The sequence below is a fragment of the Babylonia areolata genome, chromosome 1 (assembly GCF_041734735.1).
Source record: "Babylonia areolata isolate BAREFJ2019XMU chromosome 1, ASM4173473v1, whole genome shotgun sequence".
Classification (NCBI taxonomy): Eukaryota; Metazoa; Mollusca; class Gastropoda; order Neogastropoda; family Buccinidae; genus Babylonia; species Babylonia areolata.
The window spans coordinates 79,821,174-79,848,673 of NC_134876.1; the positions used below are offsets into that span (position 1 = coordinate 79,821,174).

The window sequence follows — 27,500 nt, forward strand, 5'->3', positions numbered from 1 at the left end:
AAACACAACCCCCCCCCCCCAAAAAAAAACAACAACAACAAAAAACATGAATAATGTGCAGAAATCAAACAACAACAACAACCAAAAAACCAGTAACAACACACACATAATTTTTTACACTGATTTGGTTGGCCAATGCCACAAAGTTTCCCCAAAGTATTTCTTTTTATCTTCCAATGGCCAGTACTCTGTTATCATCACTTCATGCAAGCTGGTATGTTCATGTTTCTATAACCCACCAAATGTTGACAATGATTTCAGAATTTTTAACATGCATACTTGATCTTCTGCATTTGAAAACACACACGTACAAGGGTTAAGGCAAAGTACAGGTTTGGGAGATTGGAAGAAACAATTTCCACCCAAAAAGGGGACACAAAGTGGTTTGACTTTGTGGCTTACAGGAATAGAGTTTAGGTTGTTATGGCTTGTCCAGTACTTTTTAAAGCAAACAAATGTGTTTGTTGAGAAAAAAACTCATTTTATTTATTTCAAAAGGTTGTGATGTCACCAATACAGAGACACTTTCATGTTTGGCTGACTTGTGAAACAGATCGAAACAACTGTGTAAAAGAAATACTGTGCAAGAAGATTTTTAAACAAGAGAGGCAAGGCCTTCAAGACTCACTTGTGATACACTTTAAAAAAAATCTAATCGTTAAAATGTGTTCTGTATTTGTTATTATAAAGCTTCGCATTAAAAAAAAAAAAGAAAAAAAAAAGTCCTAACCAGATTCGAATTAAGTCCCCTAGCATTAATTACAGAGTTATTTCCCTTTTTTACTGTCTGCACCAAAACGTTTGCAAAATAAAAGTTTAAAACTTCCATGCTTAGCAAAAGAAGTTCCTGTTTGAACAAAAAATGATGATAATGACTGCTCTTGTTGTTGGGTCAGAATATCAGATCAAAGTGCCAAGTTTAGAGAATACAAAAAATATAAATATAACAGTAAAAGCAGTTTGCATATAATTAGGCTTCATTTTTTATTTTTTTGTGCCCATCCCAGAGGTGCGATATTGTTTTAAACAAGATGACTGGAAAGAACTGAATTTTTCCTATTTTCATGCCTAATTTGGTGTCAACTGACAAAGTATTTGCAGAGAAAATGTCAATGTTAAAGTTTACCACAGACACACAGACACACACACACACACACACACACACAGACAACCGAACACCGGGTTAAAACATAGACTCACTTTGTTTACACAAGTGAGTCAAAAAAGAAAAGAAAAAAAAGGGCAAGGTCTGTGTGAGGATGGATTTTGGTTTAATTCCATATATAATTTTGAACCTGAGGTTATGCAAGAAGATTTAAAACAAGTTGCTGAAATGTCAACATCTCAGACAGATCAAAGTTGTGAGTGCTAATGTGGAAACTGTGTGTTTGCCATATCAGTTGTGTCCGAAGAAAGAACATACTGCAGAGACAATGATTTGACTGGCGCAGGTTTTGGATATAATGAGTGTGATGGGCCTGCAGTTTGAATCACAGAACATCCATTATTTCTCACAGTTGTTCCATATATCAGGCAATCCTGGAAGCTGGCTTTGAGCACAGTGATGTCACAATTCCCCTTTTTCTGTTTCCTTTCTAGAGAGGCAAGCCCAATATGGTTGCATCCACTCTTGCACCAGGCTGATAGTTAAAATCAATATAATTGTTTTAGTGTGCAGATATGCTCAGTGTAGTACATGGTACTGTAATTATTTACCTATTTGCCAGGTTGTTTTTAGCATGATGCTATTTCATTTCATGTCCCCTTAAACTTAGTAGTCGCTGATGATGGGATTAAACTAAGGACCCTCAGATTGAAAGCCTAGCATTCTAGCCACTCAGCTGTTGGATTTCTTTAGAAAGATGGTCTCCAGTCTAAGTGTAAATTTCAGATCTAGATTTTTTTCTGTCAAACTTCTAAGGACAAAGTTTACTGAAGAGTTGAGTGAAATCACGTTAGAATGCTTTAATAGAAAACATTGACTATCAATGTTAATGCTATTGTGCTTAATATTTAGTTTACTGAATAATTATGAAGCTATCCAGTCTGCCATATCCCCAAAGAATTCTTCCATGATCCAAATTACTTTGGATTTTTATTTGTTCCCATGACAGGCAGCTATTCATTTCTTACAGATTTCTCCTGTGACCCTCATTTCTTTTCCCCTCTGTGGTCAAGACAATGGTCATCCATTTACTATGAGTATGAGTGTCACTCAGAGACGGTTCAGTATCCTTTAAGGTTTCCTTTTTCACCTTTTTAAAGACAAGTCATTTTCATTCAGCTCTCAGTGCCAAAGACTGATAGTCATTCAAAGTTTCCATTTATCACCCTGGTTCAGGCAGCTGATCACTCATTAAGATCTCATTCTGTCATGGAAACAACTAGCTGTCTTTCACTTCTCACTTCTCTCTGAAAGACACAGTCATTCAAGATTTCTAATCAATGATCCGAACGCAACCAGCTCCATTTGCATGAAGATTTCCCACTGCCACAATTGCATCACAGTATGCCTGCAAATATGGACTGCACACCCCCCCCCACCCCTGCCCCCCACCCCCACCCCCCTCCACACACACACAAACACAAACACACATGCTGAAAATCACTTCAGGTGAATAAAGGTGAAACTAAAGAGCACACGTACACATACACACATTCATGCATGCAAACACAGATACACACAGTTACACACACACACACACACACACACACACACACACACACACACACACACACACACACACACACACACACACACACACACACAATGCATGCACTGGTTGTGAAGGAAAAAAAGTAAGCAAAAGATCTGGCTGAGAACAGGAGAGCATGCATGAAAAGGTTAAAAAAAATGTACTCAGTATCAGAACATCAGAGTATAAATTTTGGTAAGAGGGATAAAGAGAAAGAGAGAGAGAGATCAGTCAAAGAGCCTAATCTCCATCTACTGTCTTTGGAGAAGTTACCTTTTGTGAAATTTTATCCCTACATACTGAATGTGGTTTATTGCAAGCATGTGTAAATGATCCACCACACCCTACCCCTCTTCCCTGTACCCCTTTTCACCACCACCCTCCTTCTGTTTTTACCTTGCCCTCACCCTTCCCTTACTCCACCCCCTTGTCATGACCTCAAGAAAAAAAACACACCAGCTAAAGAGTGCTGGCCCAAAGAGAGAGCGTTAGAAGAAAAAAAAGAAAAAGAAAAAAAGAAGTAGGGAGCCCCCACCCTCATTTGACTGTGGTCTCATTTCCTTGGTCAAAATGATCAGGTAGAACATGTGCTGGGTACTCGAGCACTTACGCAGGTGTGGTTTTTGTAGGAATGTGTGTGTGTGTGTGTGTGTGTGTGTGTGTGTGTGTGTGTGTGTGTGTGTGTGTGTGTGTGTGTGTGTGTAGAAAAAGAGTTTAAAATCAAAAGGAAAAAATGGAACTGGAACATAAGTAAAATGCATGCATGTCAGTGTATGTGTGCCACAAAAATGTGAAAAAACAAAACAAACACAACAAAAAAGCAAAGAAAACCAAACAAAACCAAACAAAACCAAAACCAACCACAACAAAACACACACACACACACACACACACACACACACACACACACACACACACACACACACACACACACACACACACACACACACACACACACACACACAACAGCAACAACAACATCAAAAACAACTACAAACAAACAAATACAAATACAAAAATATTTTGGCCTTTTTCTGCAGGCCATTTGACTCACGTGAAACAAAAAGATATCAAGATTTAAAGGGCAGTGATTTTGGAGCTGAGACCAAAATGGAAGAAAAATATTGACCAAATATGGACAAGTATTGCAAATGACGACCAGAGGAATGTACTGCTGGTGGGGTGCATCATGATTAATTGTGTTTGTTTAGAAGCACAAAATTCACTGCCTCATTTTTAGACTTTTACAAACACATTGTGCAACGTTCAAAGCCAGTGAAGTTTTTAAATTTGAAGAAAGCAAACACAGTTTGGAAAAGGATGGAATTGTGTGGTAGAAAAGGGGAACATATTTCTTTCAGATTATGCATACTTTGGACAACTAAATAAAAAATAACACATATCTTCAGCATTTTAAAAATTACACTGCATGCAGTAAGAGTCTGCTACATGTCTGCCATACTGGGAAACCCCATTTAAGAGCAATCTATTGCATCACAGTTGCTATATCGCTTGATATGTTCATGGTCAGAGGGATCTCCAATATAAAATTTGCTTTCAAAATTTCCATGTGATAACTGCTGTACTCTGATAGAATGATAAGGAATCGTACTGTTCTTGACAAAACATATCATTTCATCTGTATGTAAACTGCCACGAAGAATTCTGACTCACTGACCACTGAATGTAGTTCCCACACATACCCAGGGCCATGACAGCACATTGATTTTCAGACTTGACTGACCCAGTTACACCTCCTTGCTACATCTTGTGAAAACATTTTGGTAGCACTCCTGTGGGAAACGATCATCGGACATTGACAGCAATCTACACCAGTATTTTACAACACATACAAATGTGTCCAGGCAATTGTGGAACCTGCCACAGTCTCCTAATGCAGTGTTGTTCTTTACGTTTCTTCCTACACCCAATATCATTTTACAGACCTTTATCTGAATTATTTAAATGTTCTCATAATTTTGTATTCTCCGAATTTCAGAACCATGCGTGTCAGTTGGTTTAATTTTTGTGTCAGGATTTTGTTTATATTTTATATATATATATCTATATATCTATATATATATATATATATATATATATATATATATATATATATATATATATATATAGTGTGTGTGTGTGTGTGTGTGTGTGTGTGCACAATATGGAGACAGAATTTACAGAATTAAAACGAAAAAATGGAACATGAGTTAAATGTGTGTCAGTGTGTATCAGCCACATTCTTGAACTGTTCTGCTTAGCTTAACATCCAGGCCACAGCTCTGTTACCTTTTGAGGTTCCGTCTAATTTTAAGGCCTTCCCAACCCAGTCATAAAGCACAGAACAGGTGTCTTGTATTGCCACTGCCACAAGCCATTCGCACACACACACACACACACACAGACAGGCCAACACATACTCAGCCAAACCATGCACATACAAAAGAAGTATATAAGTACGAAACGTATATTGAATAACACATCTCTCTCTCTCTCTCTCTCTCTCTCTCTCTCTCTCTCTCTCTCTATATATATATATATATATATATATATATATATATATATATTTACATTCTTTTTTATGTTTTGTTTTTTTCTTTTTAGTTGTGAGAGACAGTTTTTGCTTCTATTTCACACTTTGTTACAATTTGTTCTGTGTATTGTTGAAGATAACAGTTTTGTCTTTGATACATATATTGTTGTTAGATATTGAATCTTTGATACAAGCTAACCTTCAGTGCAGAAACATGTCCATTTGTGTGTGAACTATCATGCATAATAAATAAATGAATATCTATGTATATATATATATATTATATAAAAAAAAAAATATTGACAGTGTATATTGTACATGCTCACCTACAAGTACAAGCTGTTCTTCAGTCAACTTTTACTTTTGTTTGTTTTTGACAAGTGTTGCACAATTTAATCTTTTGTTCACAGACACCAGTACATGATTTGGTTGCATGATTTTATTTGTTATTTTGATGATGTTATTGAATAATTGTTGCTCGATTCGTTTGGCTTGTGCTGACAGGAGATACATTTTTCTGTGACTTTGTGTGATATTGTTGTTGATATGCATACTGAAACTATAATGTTTCAGCTAATGTAAAAAAAAAGAAAAAAAAGAATGTTGATGTTCATAACAGTAAGAGCCACTCCAGGAGTGATAATTCATAATGATAACCAGAAGTATTGTGGCAGAATGGGTCTGGAACTGGACTTCTGCTTCAGTGTGCACAAGTGACAAGGATTTGAAGCCCCATGGTTTTGTGTCTTTGGGAAGAGTATTTCACTCCAGTTTTCCTCACTCCACCCAGGTGTTAATAGGTTCCTGACTTTGGTTAACTCTTTCCATATGAACGGCAAAAGAGACGACATTAACAGCGTTTCACCCCAATTACCATCATCAAAATATTGCAAGCGGAAGGCTCTTATACTGAAGACGTGAATGTTGACAAAGAATACCACAATACTGACGACAGAAGCTAAAGGTTGGGTCATTCAGACACCCACTGGACATCCGAGGGGTCTGTGTAGAGGAGAAGAGAGGACTGGCCGTACTGAGTGAGTTAAGGAAGTTTAAATCAGTGGAAAGAGAGGATTCAGCCCCGCCTCTCTAGACCAAACCCAAGACACAGTGGATATGAATGCACTGCCTGGTCGGCTGTAAAAAGCTGTGATATAATGGGACGTTTAACCTTTGGTATTTTAACAGCCAGCCACCACAGTGAAATGGTAAGCATCACAGACTGACAATTTTGAACTCCATCACAGGCATACATTATGGGAATCTCTATAGCTAGCAGCACCATCAATCACCATTCTGCTGGTTGTGCACCAATGAAAAAAAAAAGGAAAAAAAAGAAAAGAAAAATAAAGAATAATAGAAAAAAAAGAGAAAAAAAGAGGTCACTTATCATTATGCCTTCAAATTTCAAAATAGTTGTTGCAAATTGATGTTAGTTCTGTCAGGTGTTCTAAGAATGAAAATGCACACCTCTAAACACTACCAAAATGACCCAATGGTACTGCAGTGTTTCCTCTGCTGTGTGGTCCCATGATGACATAACATTGATAGCTTCCTCTGGATTGCCGGCGTTGGGACTGCAACAGAGCAGGCCTTTGCATGCATGATTATGTTTGGTAGTTTTGGGATCGGTGGCATGTAGATGATCTGCATGCCACTGAGATGGTATAGAAGATCGGTCAGATAAAAGGAAAATATCAATTGCTTAGATATAATGGTGATAAAGACGAAGTTGTCACAGCAATAGCTGCTACCTGTGACTACTACTACAGCAGCTTATTGGTAATTATGACTTTTAGTGATAGAAAGAAGACCAGTGCAATTGTGTAAGCAACTGTAGTAGGTCAATAACCTTTTGGGTCCCCTGGCCAGATGGTTAGAGTGCTGGATTTTCACTCCAGTTTCCTGAGTTTGATCCTTGGTTTTCAGCACACATGGTGGGGGTAAGGGTGGAGAGTTTTCTGATCTCTCAGGTCAACATAATAAAAAAATATGTGCAGACCTGCTTGTGCCTGAACACCCTTCATGTGTATACACATGCAGAACATAAAATGCACACATTAAGATCCTGTAATCTGTGTCAGGTTTTGGTTGGTTATGGAAACAATAACATACCTAGCATGCACATCCCCAAATACCGGTACATAGTATGGGTTCCTGCATGGCACTGGAATTGCAGCCAATGAAAGAAGAAGGGCAATGGCCTTTAACCTTTTGGCTGCTGCTGATGAGCACGCTCATCAGTGAAGGGCTCTGAACTCACTGTGATAAAACTGAGCGTCAGTGATCAAATTGAGGTCAGGATATCGGTCATCATTCTTCATTTGGACTTCTTTCTCTTGGGATTGCTTTACTTAAGTTCAGCTAAATCAAACTGCACCACTTAATACTACTAAAAAATAGTTGTAATTAGATTTCATTTTATTATTATTATTTAAAAAAAAAAATTCTCAAGGCCTGACTAAGCGCGTTGGGTTATGCTGCTGGTCAGGCATCTGCTTGGCAGATGTGGTGTAACGTATATGGATTTGACCAAACACAGTGACGCCTCCTTGAGCTACTGATGCTGATACTGATATCGTTTCACCATGATTCAGCAGTTAAGGGGTTAATGTCTTTTTCATTTCACTTCATTATCAGGAGGGAGGGATGTGGATTGTTTTCAGACTGCCGGCATTGCCAACATGGACTGGAAGGTCATAGTATTGACGCTGATTCTGACAGGTGAGTTGATAGGAAATAGTGTGGTAAATAGATTCTCTAGTACTGCAGTAACCGACAATGATCATAATGATTGATGCTTCATACAAATCTTGTGAGATTGATTTTGGTGCAATCAGAGGTTTGTATGCAAGCTGTGTGTGTTGTGTGTGTGTGTGTGTGTGTGTGTGCGCGCGCGTGTGCGCCTGCAGATGTGAAGGTATTCAATTTCATACTGAAATGGATGCAGGCTCTTGGAGCCCTGAACTGTTTTTAGCCAGTTGATGAAAATGATAGAATTGTTATCAGGTCTGACACACAGAAAATAGATCTGTTGACATTAATTTCTTTGCACCGTCATTCACATTTTACATTTGAAAAGAAATATATATATATATGTGTGTGTGTGTGTGTGTGTGTGTGTGTGTGTGTGTGTGTATTCTCGTTTTCTTCTTCTTTTATATTACATATATATATATATATTATCCTCTTTTCCTTCTTCTTACACACACACACACACACACACACACACACACACACACACACATATATATATATATATAATGTATTTTATTCACATATTTTTGTTTTTGTTTTGTTTCTGTTTGTTCTTCTCCATGGATTTCAGTTCCCAGTTGACTTGATTTTCACATAGTATTCAGTGTATAAAGGGACCGGGCCCTAAATTATAAATTGTCAATCTGTTCCTTTATCTTCCGCTCAGTTTAAAGGACACATACAATGTGTGGCTGTCAGGCCCATGTGTCTTGTGTGATGTAACTAATTTTAGTTATCATGTTCAGATGCTTGTCTCTCTGTCTCTGTCTGTCTGTCTCTTCCTTCTATTTACACATTTTCTAAGCCATAATTACCCAGTATATGAGCAAAGCATTATTGACATTGAAATTGATGGGTTTTATTACTATCTCATCAATCCCCACCCCCGCCTTCTCTCTCTATCTATATATATATGATGAATGATGAATGTATCTTAGTATTTCTATGACCACCAAACACAGACAGTGGTACTGGAGTTTAGTTTGATCTTTTTGTTTGCACTAATTGAGACTAAACCAAGATATGTCTGAACATATTAAGATCTGAGGGATCAGAAATTCTTTACCCTTAACAGACCACACACTGCAAGGATGTGATCCATATACTTTTAGTGAGTTACTGATTCTATTCTTTTATATTATTGAAATGTGTATTTTTGGTATTGTGAGAATCCTTTTTATGAACAGAACTGTATCATTCATGTGAGTTTCGTTTTGATGTTTTTGTTTGTATTGTTTGAGTTTGTTGACACTAAAACCTTAGAGTTATAAAGATGGTATTCTGTTTTGAAAGCAATGATGAAGGAACACTAATTGAAAATCCATCACATTCTGTGTAGGGATACCCCTGGGTTATTGATTATTTATCAGTTTGATTATTGACTTATTTAATAGTGCAGATCTTTTTGAAACTGTCCACTGTCTTTAAGGAGCGTTTATTGTTTGTATGGCTATGTGTCTTTTTTTTTCTATTCATTTATTTGCTTTTTGTTTGTTTGTTTGTTTGTTTTTCTTCTTTATATATTATGGAACAGAAATCCTTGCAAGTGAATTGTCACTGTAGTACTCTGTAACTGTTTACTAATATGTGAATGGGATATTTTGTCTCCAGTGACTTGTATGAACGTGCAAAGATTCTGGTAATGATGATGATGGTATTTCAATATAAGAAATGTAACCTTCAATGCAAGGGGAAAAAACCCAAACAAACAAACAAGCATAAAAAACAAAACAACAACAACAAAATTTTCTTCTTCTTCTTCGTGTTTTTCTTCTATTAGGCCAATTACTCTGGTGGTGGTGGATTTGGTCTCATGTTGATATTGATATTAGCATTATTTTACTATATTATGTACTGTTTGTTTATTTGTTTAATTTCATTATTTCATTACTTACTGTTTATGAATGTTATTTGATACAAGTCATAATATGGTTCATCAGCCGTCATGATAAAATTGAAGTGCAACGTTGTGAGCACAGTATAAGCTTTAAGCTTGTTGATGCTCTTTTGTCATTCATTGCATTGTAATCATGTATACTGTTGAACAGTTAAAGATTATTTAAACCAACAACAACAACAAAATGCAAGAGTTGTGCTTTACAGTCAGCAGACAGGTGCATGGTCAACCAGAAGTGAGAACGTCTGATGGTCAGGTGATTAGCGGCACACTGGGTGGTGTGGTTGCCATGACATGTGAAGTTCGAAACTTGGGAAGTTCTGTGGTGAGGTTTGTTTTTGCATGTCTGCTTTTTTTTGTGTGTGTGTGTGTGTGTGTGTGTGTGTGTGTGTGTGTGTGTGTGTGTGTGTGTGTGTGTGCATCCATGTTTGTATGCGTATGTGTATTGAAGTACATAGTACTTAAGTGTGTGCATGCTCCCAAAACAGGAATTTAGCTGAATAGTAGATATCCATGGATGTCAAAAGCATTTGCATTAAAAAAAAAAGCTAATGTTCATGCATGCACACACACATGAACATGTGTGCACATGCTTGCTTTCACTCACACATCTGGACATAATGTATGCATGTACATGATTGCGCTCACACACATGCACACAATCATGCACTATACTAAAACACTACACACACACACACTCATGCAGATGCACACATGCCAACATGCATGGACACACTGACACAGACGTGCACAAACATATACACATGCTTACTCCACCTCCCCCCCCCTCCCCCACTTTTCAGCAGCATGTGTATTTGTGTCTTATAGATTTTGAGGTTTCATGACAAATACAATCATTCTGTTCTTTTGTATTTTGTTCAGGTCTTTTCTGTTTCTGTGGAGGAAGGTGGTAGAATGGTCAAGACACTCTGCCCATAAAGAGTCCTTCAGGGTCTGGGTTTGAATCCCACTCTTGCCCTTTCTCCCAAGTTTGACTGGGAAATCAAACTGAGCGTCTAGTTATTTGGATGAGATGATAAACTGAGGTCTCGTGTGCAGCATGCACTTGGCGCTTTGAAAAGAACCCATGGCAATGAGGGTGTTGTTCTCTGGCAAAAATCTGTGGAAGAAATCATCGCTGATAGGTACACAAATATATTATGCATGCACTCAAGGCCTGACGAAACACGTTGGATTATGCTGCTGGTCAGGCATCTGCCTAGAAGATGTGGTGTAGCGTATATGGATTTGTCCAAACACAGTGATTCCTCCATGAGAAAGTGAAGAAAACTGAAGCCTTCTGTCTCAATTCTGTTGTACTCTATTCTTTCTATTCAGTGGATGATTTTCTGCTGCGTACATGTTGCAGGTGAAGTGGGTGTTTGTGAAGCACTCCCTGCCTCTTTTTCGTGGGCTGCAGAAGTTGGTGAAGGACCCCCAGTATTCACTGCAACACCGTAATTACCTCTTTACACCTCTTACATTGTTCTGGCTCGCATTAAACACAGTAATGTGTAGATCTTGACACAAGTGCGCATGTGTATGTGTGTTCTCACACACTGACATGGTGTGTGTGTGTGTGTGTGTGTGTGTGTGTGTGTGTGTTTCATGCACTTGTGCCAAATATATGTCTACACAAACATATGAATAACTTATTACAGAAAATTTAGACATGCAAATATTTGCCATGTTTCATGACTTTCTTGGGCAGATATCATTTGAAAATACAGGATCATACAAATATGCATATGCACAAAGATATGCACACACACAGACACAGAAGCACAGACACAGACACACACACACGCATACACGTACATACACACACATGCACACGTGTACGCGTGCGCACACACGCGCGCGCGCACACACACACACACACCCCTAACTGGAGAGGTGTGTGTCTTAATCATGTTGAGGTGAATTGACAGTGAATGAGTGAAGAAGTATTTATATATTTCTGTTTGTCTTTCTGTGTTGTGTTGTTAAAATATTTTAAACTAGCAACGTGTAATTGCGAACCAATGAAATATAGAAGTATTTGTGTATTTCTGTTTGTCGCCATGTGTGTTTTGTTAACGTTTTTAAACTGAAGATTGTGTAATTATGAGTCAATAAAAGTAAGAGGTATTTGTGCATTTCTGTTTGTCTCCGTGTGTGTTTAGTTTGAAGTTTTAAAACTAAACATTGTATAATTAAGAACCAGTAAAATAAAGAAGTATTTGTGTATAATTCTGTTTGTCTTATTGTCTGTTTTGTTGAAGTGTTTTAAAATAAACATTGTGTAGTGACAAACCAATGGAATGAAGAAGTATATGTGTATTTCTGTTTGTTTTTATGGTGTGTTCTGTTAAAGTGTTTAATAACAACGGACATGATGTTGTGCAGCTGACAGCTCCATCTACACACTGCTGATCAGTAATCTGACAGCGATGAACCAGGGAGTGTACAGGTGTGAAGTGGAAGGTACCTCTGAAGCTGCCACCTTTCAGCTTAATATCACAGGTGTGTCAAACTTTTGAGGAGCACCCATTGTTTGTTCTGTGTCTGTCTGATTATCTGATTGTCTGTCTGATTGTCTGATTTTAGATATAGCTGTATGTAACTTCTTGTTCGCCTCTTCACAGTCTCATGCAGCACCATCCAGCTGAAGTTGTGGCAGATGCAGGATTCCTGGTTGAGCAACAAAGCTGATGAGATCCAGGGCTTTGCAGACAGGAACGACATGAAGAAATTCTATAACGGCCTGAAAGAAGTCTACGGTCCCACCACTTCCGGATCTGCTCCACTCCTCAGTGCTAATGGTTCTACTCTAATCACTGACAAGGATGGGATCCTTGAGAGATGGGCTGAACACTTTGACAGCGTACTGAACCGCCCTTCCACCATCAATGATGAAGCCATCGACCGACGTGCCAGTCAGTGAGTCGTTGGATGCCATTCCAACTTTGGAGGAGACCCAGAAAGCTATCCGTCTGCTGTCCAGTGGCAAAGCCCCTGGCTCAGACTCCATTCCAGCTGAGGTCTACAAAGAAGGTGGGATGGCACTGACTGAGAAGCTTCATCAGCTATTCCAGCTCATCTGGCAGCATGAGGCAGTTCCACAGGACTTCAAAGATGCTTTCATCATACACCTGTACAAGCGCAAAGGAAATTGTCAGGCCTGTGACAACCATCGTGGAATATCCCTGCTGTCTGTCGCAGGCAAGACTCGGGCCAGAGTGCTACTCAACCGTCTCATAGTGCACCTTGAGCAAGGTCTCCTACCAGAGAGCCAGTGTGGCTTCCGGAAAGAACGCGGGACTATCGACATGGTGTTTGCTGCCAGGCAGCTCCAGGAGAAGTGTCAGGAACAGAATGCCGACCTTTACTCCACCTGACCAAGGCCTTCAATACTGTTAGCAGAGATGGCCTTTGGAGAATCATGGCGAAGTACGGATGTCCCAGAAAGTTCATCACCATCATACGGCAACTACACCATGGGATGCTGGCCCGAGTCCAAGACAACGGAGAGACTTCAGAACCATTCCCTGTCTCCAACGGAGTCAAGCAAGGGTGTGTTCTTGCCCCCACCCTGTTCAGTCTCATGTTTTCAGCCATGCTGACAGATGCCTTCAGAGATGCTGACGTAGGCATTGGCATCAGGTACTGCACAGATGTCTCACTCTTCAACCTCAGGAGGCTTCAAGCAAAAATCAAGGTGAGGACAGACACTGTCAACGACTTCCTGTTTGCTGATGACTGCGCTCTCAATGCTGCCTACGAAGCTGACATGCAACACAGTGTCAACAAGTTCTCTGCTGCCTGTGACAACTTTGGCCTCACAATCAGCACAAAGAAGACTGAGGTGATGCACCAGCCATCTCCAGGAAAGCCTTACGTTGAACCAAATATCTTCATCAACGTGCATCGACCGAACGCGGTGGACAAGTTCACATACCTGGGCAGTACACTCTCTTGCACAGTTGTCATCGACGACGAGGTGAATGTCAGACTCGCCAAAGCCAGCGCTGCCTTCGGCAGACTCCATAAAAACGTTTGGAACAGGAAAGGCATCACCCTGGAGATGAAGCTCAAAGTATACAAGGCCATAGTTCTCACCACACTGCTCTATGGATGTGAATCATGGATGGTCTACAAACACCACACCAAAAAGCTGAACCACTTCCACACCACCAGCCTCAGAAAACTTCTCGGCATAAAGTGGCAAGAGAAGATCCCTGACACAGAGGTGCTCACTCGTGCAAACTTGCCCAGCATCTCAGTACACCATCTTGATGCAGGCCCAGCTGCCAGACCACCGGCTCCCTAGGAAACTGCTGTACGGCGAACTCCAACATGGCAAGTGCTCCCATGGAGGCCAAAAGAAGCGCTTCAAAGACACTCTGAAAGCTTCTCTGAAGGCCTTCAACATCAGCCATGACACATGGGAGATGAATGCAATGGACAGACCAAAGTGGCATTCAGCTGTCCACAAAGGCGCCAAATCCTGAGGCCAACAGAATCATTGCAGCAGAGCAACGCAGACAGGCCAGGAAAAGCAGTGCCAGCAAGTCCCCGACAGCTGCCACCATCCCCTGTCCACACTGCGTCAGAACCTTCCAGGCGTGGATTGGCCTGACCAGTCATCTGCGCACCCACAAAGCCCAACCCACCCACCCCCAGGATGACTAGATGGTCCTCGTCGATCCTGACGGACGAACCACATGTAACTTCTTGTTCACCTCTTCACAGGCTCAGTCCAGCCTGCCTGATGAATGACATCATCCTATCCATGTCCTGTCTGGAGCCATGGAGCTTGGTGCACAGTAGGGTTTTGGTGTCAGCCACACAATGTCTCTGTGCCCCTTCAGGAGGGGACAGGTCTGAAGAATGTGTTCTGGTGTTTGGTCTTTGAGACCACAAGAGCAGGTGGTGCATGGTGCCAAACGGCCAGTTTGTAATCCCATGATCACCACCTGCTGCTGTTGCTCAAGAAACGTGATATGCATTCCTTGCAGTTCTCTGTCACAGCATTGCCTTTATGAGGGTCTTCCTCTTTGTGAAGCTGAGGCTACTTTCTGGTTGACTCCCTCTTGCTCCGTGTTTGTTAAGCTGATCTCCTGCTTTGTTGTCTGGTATTCTGTTATGGGCTGGCCCCCATTGCAGGACTACTCGTCTTCTCTTGGCAACTTCTTGGAGTCTTTCCATGAGTCGAGGAAGATTGTCTCCTGCAAGGGCCTTCAGAACAGACAGCGAATCAGAGAGGAAGACAACTTGGCGACAGTCACTCTCTGAGTCGAGAACCATGGTGATAGCCTGCATGAGGGCCTGAATTTCAGCCAGTTAGTTGTAGCAGTGTTTTCCATTTGGTATCCCTGCTGTGGAGGTGTGTCCCTCAGGAGATTTGAAGAGTATTCCTGCTCCTTCATCAGTCAGTCACAGCATTGTTTGCTGAGCCCTGTGAAGCTGTGTCTGTATCCACAATCAACACCGCACCAGAAACATCACTCAGAGCACAACTCCATTAGTCTCCAGAGAATGAAGGTTGCCTACCACTGTATGTATGTCTGTCAGTATGTTCAAAAGCTTGTTTGTATGTTTTTGGGCATACATGTGAACACATATATGCATATATTTTGCATATATGGTATTGTGTGATACACTGTGTATATGTATATATGAATGTGAAAATTAATTCCTTAACAAACTTTCGACAATGAGCAGTATGTGTTTGACCTAATAAATGAAATTCCTCCTCCTCCACGCATATATTAGCAAGTGTGTATGCTTAAGTACATATTTTTGTGTACATCATTGTGTTATTTGAACATGCATTTATGTGTTATAGTGTGTCAGGCACCTATGGTGGAAGCGTGGGATTTTCTCAGACACACTGCTCACTGATGGACCCCTCCTTCCTACCTCCCTACTCTTCTCCCCCCACCCCCCTTCCATGGCATCTATCCCCACCAACACCCCTCCCCATACCCTCTCTCCCTCCCCCCCCCCTTCCCTTGGCCAAGTGCAGAGGGAGCAAGTTATCAAGAAATACTAAGTAAAGATGGTATCTCCTCTTAGTCTAGTAATTCTGTGAGAAAAAGTGGCCGAACCTCCAAAAAATTGCAAGAAAACGTTTTTTTTGGCTCTACGTGTTCAGAATTTTTCGCTCTATGACCCATAAAAAATCGAAGATAATCGAATGTCAGATAAGATCAGGAAAATTAAATAAAGAAAAATAAATAGGCCGAGATGGAAGAAAAAGCACACCATACTTTTTTGCTGCCGCAGCTTGTCATTCGCGCCTTGTCAAGTCGGGCTCTGCGGGCAGGCCTGGTTCCTCCCCGCGCTTTCTCACTCCATGCAGTGAAACCTGTTTCGTACTGCCCTGACCGTGGTGAAAGTTTTACGTTGATTTGTTGGCAATTAGTGATTTCGGAATAATAAAACATACTTATAACTGTCAATTGAATCAGTTACTGAACTGATATAACAGTTATCTTGTTCCTGATTTGCATCTAGACAGACAGCACGAAAGTGGCGTTGAAGAAAGGTTCACATGTTGCCTTCGCAAAATGTGGTGTTGAAGTATGGTGAACCATGCGCTTAAAAAAGAAGAAATTACAATATTCAACTTTATTTAGTAATTTTATGTAAAATGGAAACGGAGGGTCATCAAGGCACTTGTGTGATCTGATGTGACGACAAGCCATTGTCTGGGTTATAAAAACATTATATTATTTTGTTTGTTTGTTTTTTCTATTTATGTATTTATCAATTTACTTATTCACCTATTTGTTTTATCTTTAGTTCGTTAGTTATACATTTATCATTCAGTTTATTTTTGTTTATTCATTTATTTATCTAATTATGAACTGTCTTGTCTGTTTCATTTTATTTATTATCATTATCTTCTGTCGTGGGGGTATTTCAAACAACTCTCTCTCTCTCTCTCTGTGTGTGTGTGTGTGTGTGTGTGTGTGTATGTGTGTGTGTGTGTGTGTGTGTGTGTGTGTGTGTGTGTGTGTAAGAAAGAGAGAGAGAGAGAGAGGCAAAACATTTTGAATTTGAAAGCAAAAATATCACCAAATGTGGATATGTGCACACTCACACACATGCGCGCGCAAAATGTGTCATTCAGGTAGATGTTTTGTCCACTGTGACCTGGAAGCGTGAATTCATACATGAGGTGTTGTCTATTCTAATGGATTCATCTATGTCAGATCCTGACAGTCTGTGCACATTGGTTAACGTGAAAGGCAATGTATAAGCAGAGCGACTTATTCACACAAAGCTGTCTTCATACGTCTTAAGGTTGCATTTTTAAAGTATACACTACAAATTGCAAAATCACAATAACATGATGCAATGCACAGAAAACCCAAACATATCATTATTTTCGGATTCCCCCACTTTTTCAGCTAGCATGTTATTTGGATTTAATTTTAGTTTCATGACCAAAACAACATTCCGTTCTTTTGTATTTTGTTCAGCGGTCCTGTTCTGTTTCTTGATAATGAAAATTCCCAGACACTCTCCACATATCGAGCCTCAAAGTCTGGTTTTCCCTCTTCGCCTTTTCCAGTCCACTGGAAATCAAACGGGATACGTCTAGATTGGAAGGAGCAGAGGCAAGGTCTCGTGTGAAAGCATCCCCAACTTGGGTTGTAAAGAATCCCATGCCCATGATGTGTTCCTGCAAAGTGGAGTCATTCCACTGTAGGAACTTTGCATGATCAAGTCCTCAAACACTGGGATTTTGTGGTCAGCATCTGCGTAGGGGAGTGGTGTAGCGTGTAGGGATGTTGTCCAAACGCTACCTTTGAAACGAGAAAATCTGAACCTTCTTGTCCAATTTGTAGTCTCTTCTTTCATTCAGTGGATGATTCTGTTGCGAAACATGCAGGTCAAGTTGTGTTTTTTACAGGATTGTCTCTGGCATGCACAAAGTCGTTAAAGGCTCAGAATTTCTGCAAACCGTATTACCGTTTCCATTTTTACATAAGTTCTGGCTCGCATTAAAACATATGTGTAGTTTGACACAAGTGCATGGTATGTGTGTTTCAACACTGAACTGCTTTGTGTTCGCTGAAGTTTGTGCTTTTCTGTGAGAGACTTTCAATCACTTTGAAAATTGTCAACCAAAATAGAACTATAAGAAATTGTTCATCTAAATATTCCACTGTTCTTGCCTTTTGCGACATTCCTGAACTCGGGCATACAATGCATTGCAGTAGCACACTCCACAGAACAAAAAGTCACGCAAGACCGTCCGCAGCTTAAAAGTACAGCAACAATAAAACGTGTGCGCTTGCATAGATGCGCCAGAAAACATCTTCCCCCCTAATGAGAGGTGGTCTTATCAGGGGTAAACTGAATCAGTGAACGACTTTTATTCTAGAATATTTGTGTATTTTTGTTTGGCCATTGGTATGCTCACGGTTTTTACGACATTGTGTAATTTTCAATATAAAGTAAGAGGTGATTGGCACTGTGTTCCATGGTGTTTTGAGTGAAGTGATCTACCATGCAGAACAAAACCACGTACAAAGAAAGTGTAAATCTCTGGCATGGTTTTGGAAACTTTTCAATTCATCAACAAGAAGGGTATTGTATTTCTTGTAAAATATGGAGTCTTAGAAAGTGAGGATGATGGTGAGCTGACAGCTCCATATCTGTGACACTAACACATGCGATCGGAGTGTACAGTGTGAGTGAAAACGGTACTTGAAGCAGCACCTTCAGGTTCAATACCACACTCGCGTGATCTTGACAAGTTTTTGAGGCCATTTTTTTACAGCTGTTTCTGATTATGTGATTTCGCGTTGTGATTTTGTGGCTTATTAAATTTTATTTCCCCTTAAGTTTGCACTGTGGTTGTGGCAGATGAGGATTGTTGACAACAAGCTGGGGCAGTATTTTCAGACAGGACAGCAATGAAGAATTCTTACCCGGGAAGAAGGATGCCCACATTCATCCTCCTGCCACCCCTTCTGGCAATGTGGCTTTACCTATTTCACTGGACAAGGAGACCCTTGGGATGGTCTGAATTGGACAGCACAAGTTACCATTGATGAAGTCATCGCACGTCGGGATTCTGACATTCACATTCACCCCTTTGATGAGCCCATAACGCTTGCTCATTACAAGATGGCAAAGCCACCAGTAGGATCACTTCTGAGGAAAAAATGGACGGCCTTTACTGAAATTTAGCTTTCACACGTCATGGCGCATGAGTTCACAGGATTAAAGACCTTATCTTACAGTACAGCGAAGGAATTGAGCTTTGTGAACATCAGGGTATCCTGCTGTCCTGCAGAAAAGAGTCTCTCTGCAACGTCTCATAAGTGCCACTTACAAGGTCCCTACCCATGGGGCTTCAGAGAAACGCGTAAAATATCTAATGAGTGATTGTATTGCAACCAGGAGAAGTGTGGGTGCTGTTTTACTCCTCCCTTCTCTTGAAATGCACTTGGAATCGGGGAAGTTCGGTGTAGAAAGTTGCGTTCCCTCTAGGCAAGCTACACGATTTGCTCCCGAGAGAAAGAGAACTTCAAACCATTTCCCCTTTGAGTCAAGAATGTGTATCTGCCATGGTTCGGTAAGTCCCGTGTGACAGTATGCTTTGATTGAAAGTGTCAATTGGATATTAGCAAGATTCTACTTTCAACTCAGGACTCAAGCCAAAAAGGTGCTGGAAGACATGTCAGGTTCTGTGTAGCTGATGCTGGCTCTCAATGTCTCTAGCAGTGCACATGCAACAGGCAAAGAGCCCTAATGTCCTTCTGCTGTGACAATCTTTTCCTTCAATCAGACAAGAAGATGAGTGATGAAGGGCAGTTCCAGAACCTTAACCTTGCCCTCCATCAAACCACCCAATGCACTCGAACCAACGCATGGAAAGCACAAGGGCAGTACACCATCGGACTTCATCAGACAGGTGAGGAGTCAGTCGCCAAATGCAGCGCTTGCCATCCAGATTGTTGGATCCAGAGTAGGACAGGAGATAAAGTAAGTATAGGCTGTGTCTCACCCACTGTTTGGATGGAAATGAGGGTCACAGTAGAAGACAAAAGCCTGTCACTTCACAGAAAGGTCGAATTTGGGCAAGGGAAGAGAAGACCTGACACAGTGAGTGCCCATGTGAAACTGCCCTGCATCCATACCTTGACAGCCCAGCTGCCGTCTACTGCTCCCAGAACTGCTGTCGTCTGAACTCCTCTGGCAAGTCTGTTTAACACAGATATGGCCATAGGCGTTAAAGACATCTGAAGCTTTTCTGAAGCCTTCAATCAGATGAAATTGGTATGAATGCATGGCATACCAAATGGCATTCGCTGTTTCCTTAGTGCCTTTCCGCCAACATATCTTTGTTGTAGTCACGCAGAAGGAGGTAAGTAGTATGAACAACTTCCCTGACGTTTGCTACCATCCCTTCCAACTGTCAGAATTCCTTGTTGGTCCTCTCATCTCGCACCCACTAGCCACTCTCCTCCACCCCCAGGATACTAGGTCCTCGTCGATCCTGAGGCCCACATGTAACCTCTTCACGGTCTCATCCAGCCTGCTGATTTCTTTCTCCTTCTTCCTTCTCCTGGAGTTCCATCCGGTTTTTCCCAACCCATGCCTCGGCCCTTCGGGGCCTTGAAGCATGTGTGCGTGCTTTGGCTTGCGACCACAGACAGGTGGCAGGTCCACGCACAACCATGACACACACTGCTGCTTCTCACAAATTATGTCTCAGTCTCTTCACACAATGCCATACATCCTCTTTGACGGTATTAATGGGTAATCCCTCTGCCAAACTGATCTCCTGCTTGATATAAAATGAAAACTTTAAGGGCTGCCCATTGAGGACACTGCTTGGAATCTTGACCCCAAACGAAAATTTTTTGAAGGGTTAGAAAAACTGATGGGGAAGACAAAGGCGACAGCACTTCTATAAACAATGTTATAGCCTGCATGGGCCCTTTTAGCCGATTAGTCTGGAGACATGTTTTTTGGTCACACTGCAGGGGTGTGCCCTCAGAATTTAAATGTGTCCTTGTTATCAGTCCATTCCAATTTTGGCCAGGGAAATCTGTAACAAAAAATCAAATTTCCGCGACAGAAACATCATAGTTACCAACTCATTAGTCATCCAGAGAATGAACCGTTACCCTATGCCACTGTATGCATCTGTCTGCACAGTAATTTCAAAACTGTGTTATGTATGTTTTTGGACATGTTGAAACACTATGCTTTTTTGCAAATATTATTAACAATGAGTATATGTAAATGAATGTGATAATTTAATTCCGTTAACAAACTTTACAAGCACAGTATGGGGTTGTGCCAGGTTTCCCTGCTGCCACGCAAATCGGAAAGTGTAGTAGCTTAACAGGCCATATTTTTGGGGACATCATTGTCAGTTCATTTGAACATCCCAGTATTGATAGTTTCAGACCTATGGGGGGTTTTTTCTCGACCATCTCCTGATTGAACCTTTCTTTATTATAATTTTCCTGGCTCTTATCCTCCAACATCTACTTTTCCTTCCCCCCACCTTTACTGGCCAAGTGGCAGAGAGCCGAATTATCCAAAAAACTTAGATAGAGATGTATTTTCTCGACTATCTGACCATTCTCTTCCTATACACTCCCCTGCCCTTTTCCCTTCCACTTTCATCACCCTCAACTGTGTCCTCCCCCCCACCCCCCACCCCCAGCCCCCCTCCTTACCCCCCATGTCGATCTCTGGCAGGATGGCATCTGCCTCAATGGTCACCACATGGTGTGGTGTGTTTATCATGAACTGTTCAGAACAGAATCAGGGCTGGGCAATCTTTCCTCCTCCTTCCCTTCCTCTTTTCATCACCCCCCCCCTTCCCCTCCCCTTCTCCTTGACAATGCTGGGTTCTGTGAGAAAAGTGTTGGATGTGCAAGTCTAGCATCGCTGGTCCCAGATTGGTCTGTTAACTTCAGCCAATTGGAAACGTTCTGGGTTGGAAGATAGTTTGCATACAGCGCCAGCTCGTGAAGAGGATAAAATGAATAGGCAAGTGGGGTTTCTTTCTTTTCCTTCCTTGAAGCAGGCCAGGAGAGCCAGACGGTCAAGACAGTACCATGGGGGCTGTGAGTGTCAAACTAGCATCTATTTTTCGGACTTAGTTGAATGCTTGATTGATGGTATACTTGGATTCTGTGACTAACACACTGGCTCAGTGGGATTGTGTTCTGTTACATGAATATAAAGTGAACCCTGAAATGTTGCGGGCAGTGAGTAATGCATGGAGGTTCAGTTCCATAGGGAAACATGTCTTTTCTGTTTATTTTCCACAAAAGACTAACTGCAGTACAGATTTATGGTGTCTGTGTTTACACTGAACAATAGTAATTGAAATGGGTTTAAGTACATTACTTGTAATTGTTTGTACTGGTGTTTTGTTTTGTTTTTGTAATTTAGTTCCTGAAGTTTTGGAAACAGTTTGGTGTTAGTTGAATTGTAATGTTGTATTACAAGAACATTATGACACTTTTGGCTGATGTGGTATTGCACAGTTAATGTAATTGGAATGTCTTGATGCAGATACCATGACTTGTGAGAGAGCATAGCCAGCATGTGTATGGCTTAATTGTATTTGAGGCTAGTGACTGAGGGAAAAGTGGTTAAAATACACAATGTAGTCAATACATGACTAAATGGAGTACTGGTTTAGGGTATTTGGGTATCCTCCCCCCCTTTCCTGTTTCCTACAGGTTGATATTATGGTATGATGCTTGGATATCATGTTTGGGTTTACATGTTGTGCATTTTGGCTTACATAAACGATAATGTTCAGTAACATGTCAGTGGTGTGTCAATTGTTGACATACGGTGGGAACAATGTAAGCATTCAGTCACAAAGAAACACAGAGATTATGTGTGTGTTGCATCTGCGTAGAATGTTTTGGTTGTAATAGTTGGAGTTATTTTGAGGTATGACATACTTATTTTGTATGTTAGGCGGTGATGGTTATATTCAAGGTGAACAAATTTACAGGCTAATTGTATGTTCATGCTTTTCCATGGGTGATAATGCAACATGGGGAACATGTGTGACTTGGTAGTTGTGATTACCATGTGCTGTAGTCATGTGTTATATGCCAGTGGGGTAACACATAGCTGTATGTGTTCAATAAGATTTGAGACCACTGAGAGGCAGTCCTATGTTGGTGCACACAGGTTGCTATATATTTACCAAATTACTTGGTAACTGTATGATTCCCATGTAAACATTTTACCAATGAGATACTTTGCAGAGACAAAGTACAGATTTGTTCAGTCTTAATGGGAACAGCTATTACTGTATGGTGATTTAACTGGAGTTAAACACTGGGAGTTCGTAATTGTCTGCCACATACTTGGTGCGACAGCTATTATTCTATGGTGGTTTGACAGGAGTTAAATACTGGGAGTTAGTATTTGTTAGTCATATATTTGGTGCACATTAACTTATATGCCACTGATTGTTGATGGTAAGCTATATGAAGCTTGTTTTACATTCTTACATAGATCTCTTTGAGAAGAGAGTGTACGGCTAGACATTGAGTGTCAGAATGGAGAAAGGTTATCTGTGGAATTGTTTACTTGTCCAGACAACATAATGATGTTTCTGTTACATCAGTGCAATTATGTCTAGCATATGTTTTGGTATTGATTTAACCTGGGTTTTAATATTGTGTGTGTTCCAGGTGTGCTGTTAAGTTAGAGAAATAAACACCTCAATTCATCTTTCTAAAAGACCCTGCTGTGGTACGAGGAGAGAGTGGATTGTGTACCTATCCTCTGCTGTTATCCTACTCCACCCCCTCTTCACCTTCTTCTCCTTCCCCCTTCACCCCTACCACTACCCCTTTAACATATGTATTTGTTATTTGTTTTTAGAAAAAAAAAACAACAACAGCAAAAAACATGTAACATAGGGTATTTCAGTAAATCAACTGGATGATCAGAAAGAGAAAAAAATTACTGTTGAGTGCATTCTTCATTCATCAAATGTGGTGCAAGATTATCATGACTGTCACAATGACGGTCAAGGACGAGTCTTGTTATTTTGACTCTCAGACAATAATAAAATCAACCAAGTTCACAGTGGAAACAGCTAACAATACAATCCATCCAAAGAAAGAAAAAAAGCCCCACAAAGACAAATATTGTTAATTATAGGAGAATGCTTGCAGTTTGATTTAATCAGCCATGCATGATTTTCACTAAACAAATAATTTTTTGAAGAAAAACAAATGACTTGTAGAACTCATCTTGACTTTTTTTCTTTTTTTTTTCAGCCAATGAAATGTTCATGGTATATTTTTAAACTTTCTGTTCGCTAGAATTGCTAATTCATGTTTCTCTTGTCTGTATGAATGTACTTAGCTTTGTAGTTTATATAGAAAGGTGATACCCAGCACAGTACTACATGCAACTAGGCAAAGCTTATGAAGTTCTTGCTGGTTTGTATGTGTTTGTGTGTGTGCGTGTGTGTGCATGCATGCGTGCATGTGTGTGTGTGGAGCGCGTGCGCGCGCCTGTGTGTGTGTGTGTGTGTGTGTACAATTGTCTGTTCATGTGTACACCTTGAAAACAGGGCACACTGCTTACTGAAATATATGAAGGTGTATCGCCTTACCACCATTTTTGACTCACTTGTGTAAACAAAGTGAGTCTATGTTTTAACCCGGTGTTCGGTTGTCTGTGTGTGTGTGTGTGTGTGTCTGTGTGTCTGTGTGTCCGTGGTAAACTTTAACATTGACATTTTCTCTGCAACTACTTTGTCAGTTGACACCAAATTTGGCATAAAAATAGGAAAAATTCAGTTCTTTCCAGTCATCTTGTTTAAAACAATATTGCGCTTCTGGGATGGGCACAAAAAAATAAAAAATGAAGCCTAATTATATGCAAACTGCATTTACTGTTATATTTATATTTTTTGTATTCTCTGAACTTGGCACTTTGATCTGATATTCTGACCCAACAGCTAGAGCAGTCATTATTATCATTTTTGGCTCAAACAGGAACTTCTTTTGCTAAGCATGGAAGCTTTATTTATTTTGCAAACGTTTTGGTTCAGATAGAAAAAAAGGGAAATTACTATGTAATGCTAGTGGAGTTAATTTGCTTTAAACTGATCTTTCTCATCTTAAACATTACATTTTGAAACAAGAGAGGCAAGGCCTTCAAGACTCACTTGTGATGCACTTTTTTAAAAAAATGCAAGTTTTTTATGTATTGAGTATAATTTCAAAATGTAATGTTTAAGATGAGAAAGATCAGTTTAAAGCAAACTAAGTTCCCCAGCAGAGTAATTTCCCTTGTTTTACTGCCGACACCAAAACGTTTGCAATAAATAAAACTTCCACGCTTAGCAAAAGAAGTTCCTGTTTGAACAAAAAATGACAATAATGACAGATCTTTTGTTGGGTCGAATATCAGCTCAAAGTGCCAAGTTTAGAGAATACAAAAAATATAAATATAACAGTAAATGCATTATACTCAATACATAAAAAGCTTGGATTTTTTAAAAAGTGTATCACAAGTGAGTTGTGAAGGCCTTGCCTTTCTTGTTTCTCTTTGTCATTCCAGAACGTTGCAACCAGCTTTGTGTAGCATATCCCGAGATATCACCTTTCATTCTTGTTTCATTGCTCCATTGGGCTTCTTTATACTACTATAATGGCCTTCTAGAGATTTTTTAGGTCAGCCGTGAAAGAAAGTCGAGAGTGACTTTTTTTAATTTTTTTTTTTTTTCAAGACTGTTTCTCTGCTCTACAGAAAATAGTAGCAAGAGAAACAACTCTCCAGCCTGGTGCACAGTCCCCTCTGCTCTCCCCTTTGCTCAGTCTCCCATGTATGCAGGGTGTCAGGTTGCCATGTCATTCTTTCCTCTTCGGGTTCTCTCTGTGTCTGTCTCTCTGTTCCTGTCTGTTTGTTTCTTGTCTCACTTTGTGTCTCATTCTTGCACATATTTATATCTGTACTTAAAGACATGTCGCCTCAATGCCTGCCTTTCTTCTCTCTCTTTTTCTCTTTCAGTCACATACCCCCCACGCCCCTCCCCATACACACACACACACACACATACAAACATGCGCATACAGCCACATGCATGCACACACACTTGTATACACATGCATATGCTCACACTCACGCTCTCACAGATGCATGGGTGCACGCACATATGCCTTCAGTGTGAGAAAGAGAGGGAAAGGGAGGGGGAGAGAGAGAAAGCACAAGGAGGATGTCTGAAGTATCGAGAAATCATGCAGTACCTTCCTGACGGATGTTCATTTAAAATATTATGAAATGATTTGTTTGTGAAACAGACTCACCTGTACCTCCAGTGATGGACTATACCCCAGACCAGACTTTGAATCGTACAGGTAGGTCATGGTGTGTTTGACACTGTTGACATATGGGCTGACCATGATTTGTCACAATGTGTAAATTGTGAATATCAACTTGAATGAATGTGCCTAAACTCAGGCAATTTTCAGCCTGTAAGTCACAGTTTATTTTTGCTCAAAATTTGACATGTGTGTCTTAATGGGTGTATGCACCGATAGGAAAACAAACAAAATTGAAGGCAGAAAATAATACAAAAAAATGGGTGGTGCTGTCAGTACAGTGATGCGCTCTCCCTGGGGAGAGCAGCCTGAGTTTCGCACAGAGAAATTTGTTGTGACAAAAGAGTTATACAATACAATACAATTCAATACAATACCTTGTCTGTGATTGAAAACGAGATTTAGAACACCATTTGGTGCCACTTCTCACAACAGACTCAATATCTGGCAACATATTTGATCACAATAAATGCACATGATCACACTAAATTGTAACATGATCTAATTTCTGAAGGTGACACCACTACTCAGGAAACAACATTCCGGGTCAACAGAGCTATTCTGCACCAATCAGTTCATATGAAGTACTTTCACTTTTCTGGATTTTCTGCAAGGCAGCTTATCTGATGTATGTATGTAATGTGTTCAAAATAACTTTTTCCTTTTAGTTCAGGGAATGCGCTTTATAGGCCAGAAATTATGCATATATTTTGAGTTAGATAGTTATCTAAATATCCATGAACCATGTTAGCAAAAAAAGGTCATGTAGATTATTAGTTTTCAGAACAAGGAAGAGTAGTAATGTCATCTTCATATATTTGGTTAGAGTATCCAGAATTATCAAAATATTTGAAAGTTCTGGTTGAGCAGAAGCAGAATTATAAAACTTATGTACATGCTTTGATATCAGTCTCATCAACATCATCATCTGTTGGACTGCACGTCTCAGGTGTGGCATGTTTAAAAAAAAAGAAGAAGAAGAAGAAGAATTTTGAAATTCTTGATTGCATATGAACAAATACTTACCCAAACAGTTGAAATGATGTCACACAAATAACAGTTAAACATATGACAAAGAACGGGATGACACTATTTTCTATTGAAAGATTTGTTTTGTCAGAGCATATTGTTCTGTTAGTCATTTAATTTTTTTTTTCGGTTGCTTTGTGTAAAAAACATAAGCAGCCTTAACAAATGTTAGAAAGTAAACAATCAACAATAAACTCTCTAAAAATTAAAAAAACCAACTAGACAAGTCTGTTGAATTTAAAACTGAT

General features: G+C 40.2%; 1 protein-coding gene across 2 annotated transcripts in view; it reads left to right on the forward strand.

The window, feature by feature from the left end:
* LOC143287909 (Ig-like and fibronectin type-III domain-containing protein 1) overlaps nucleotides 1–27,500 on the forward strand; it is a 100,296-nt gene that overhangs the window by 15,004 nt on the left and 57,792 nt on the right. For both annotated transcript variants that reach the window (XM_076596160.1, XM_076596154.1), the window contains 5 exons: nucleotides 7,896–7,953; nucleotides 10,090–10,208; nucleotides 11,253–11,340; nucleotides 12,272–12,388; nucleotides 26,203–26,259. In XM_076596160.1, coding sequence (XP_076452275.1) covers nucleotides 7,914–7,953; nucleotides 10,090–10,208; nucleotides 11,253–11,340; nucleotides 12,272–12,388; nucleotides 26,203–26,259 — 421 coding nt within the window. In that variant the 5' untranslated portion in view covers nucleotides 7,896–7,913. The remainder of the gene's footprint in view (nucleotides 1–7,895; nucleotides 7,954–10,089; nucleotides 10,209–11,252; nucleotides 11,341–12,271; nucleotides 12,389–26,202; nucleotides 26,260–27,500) is intronic.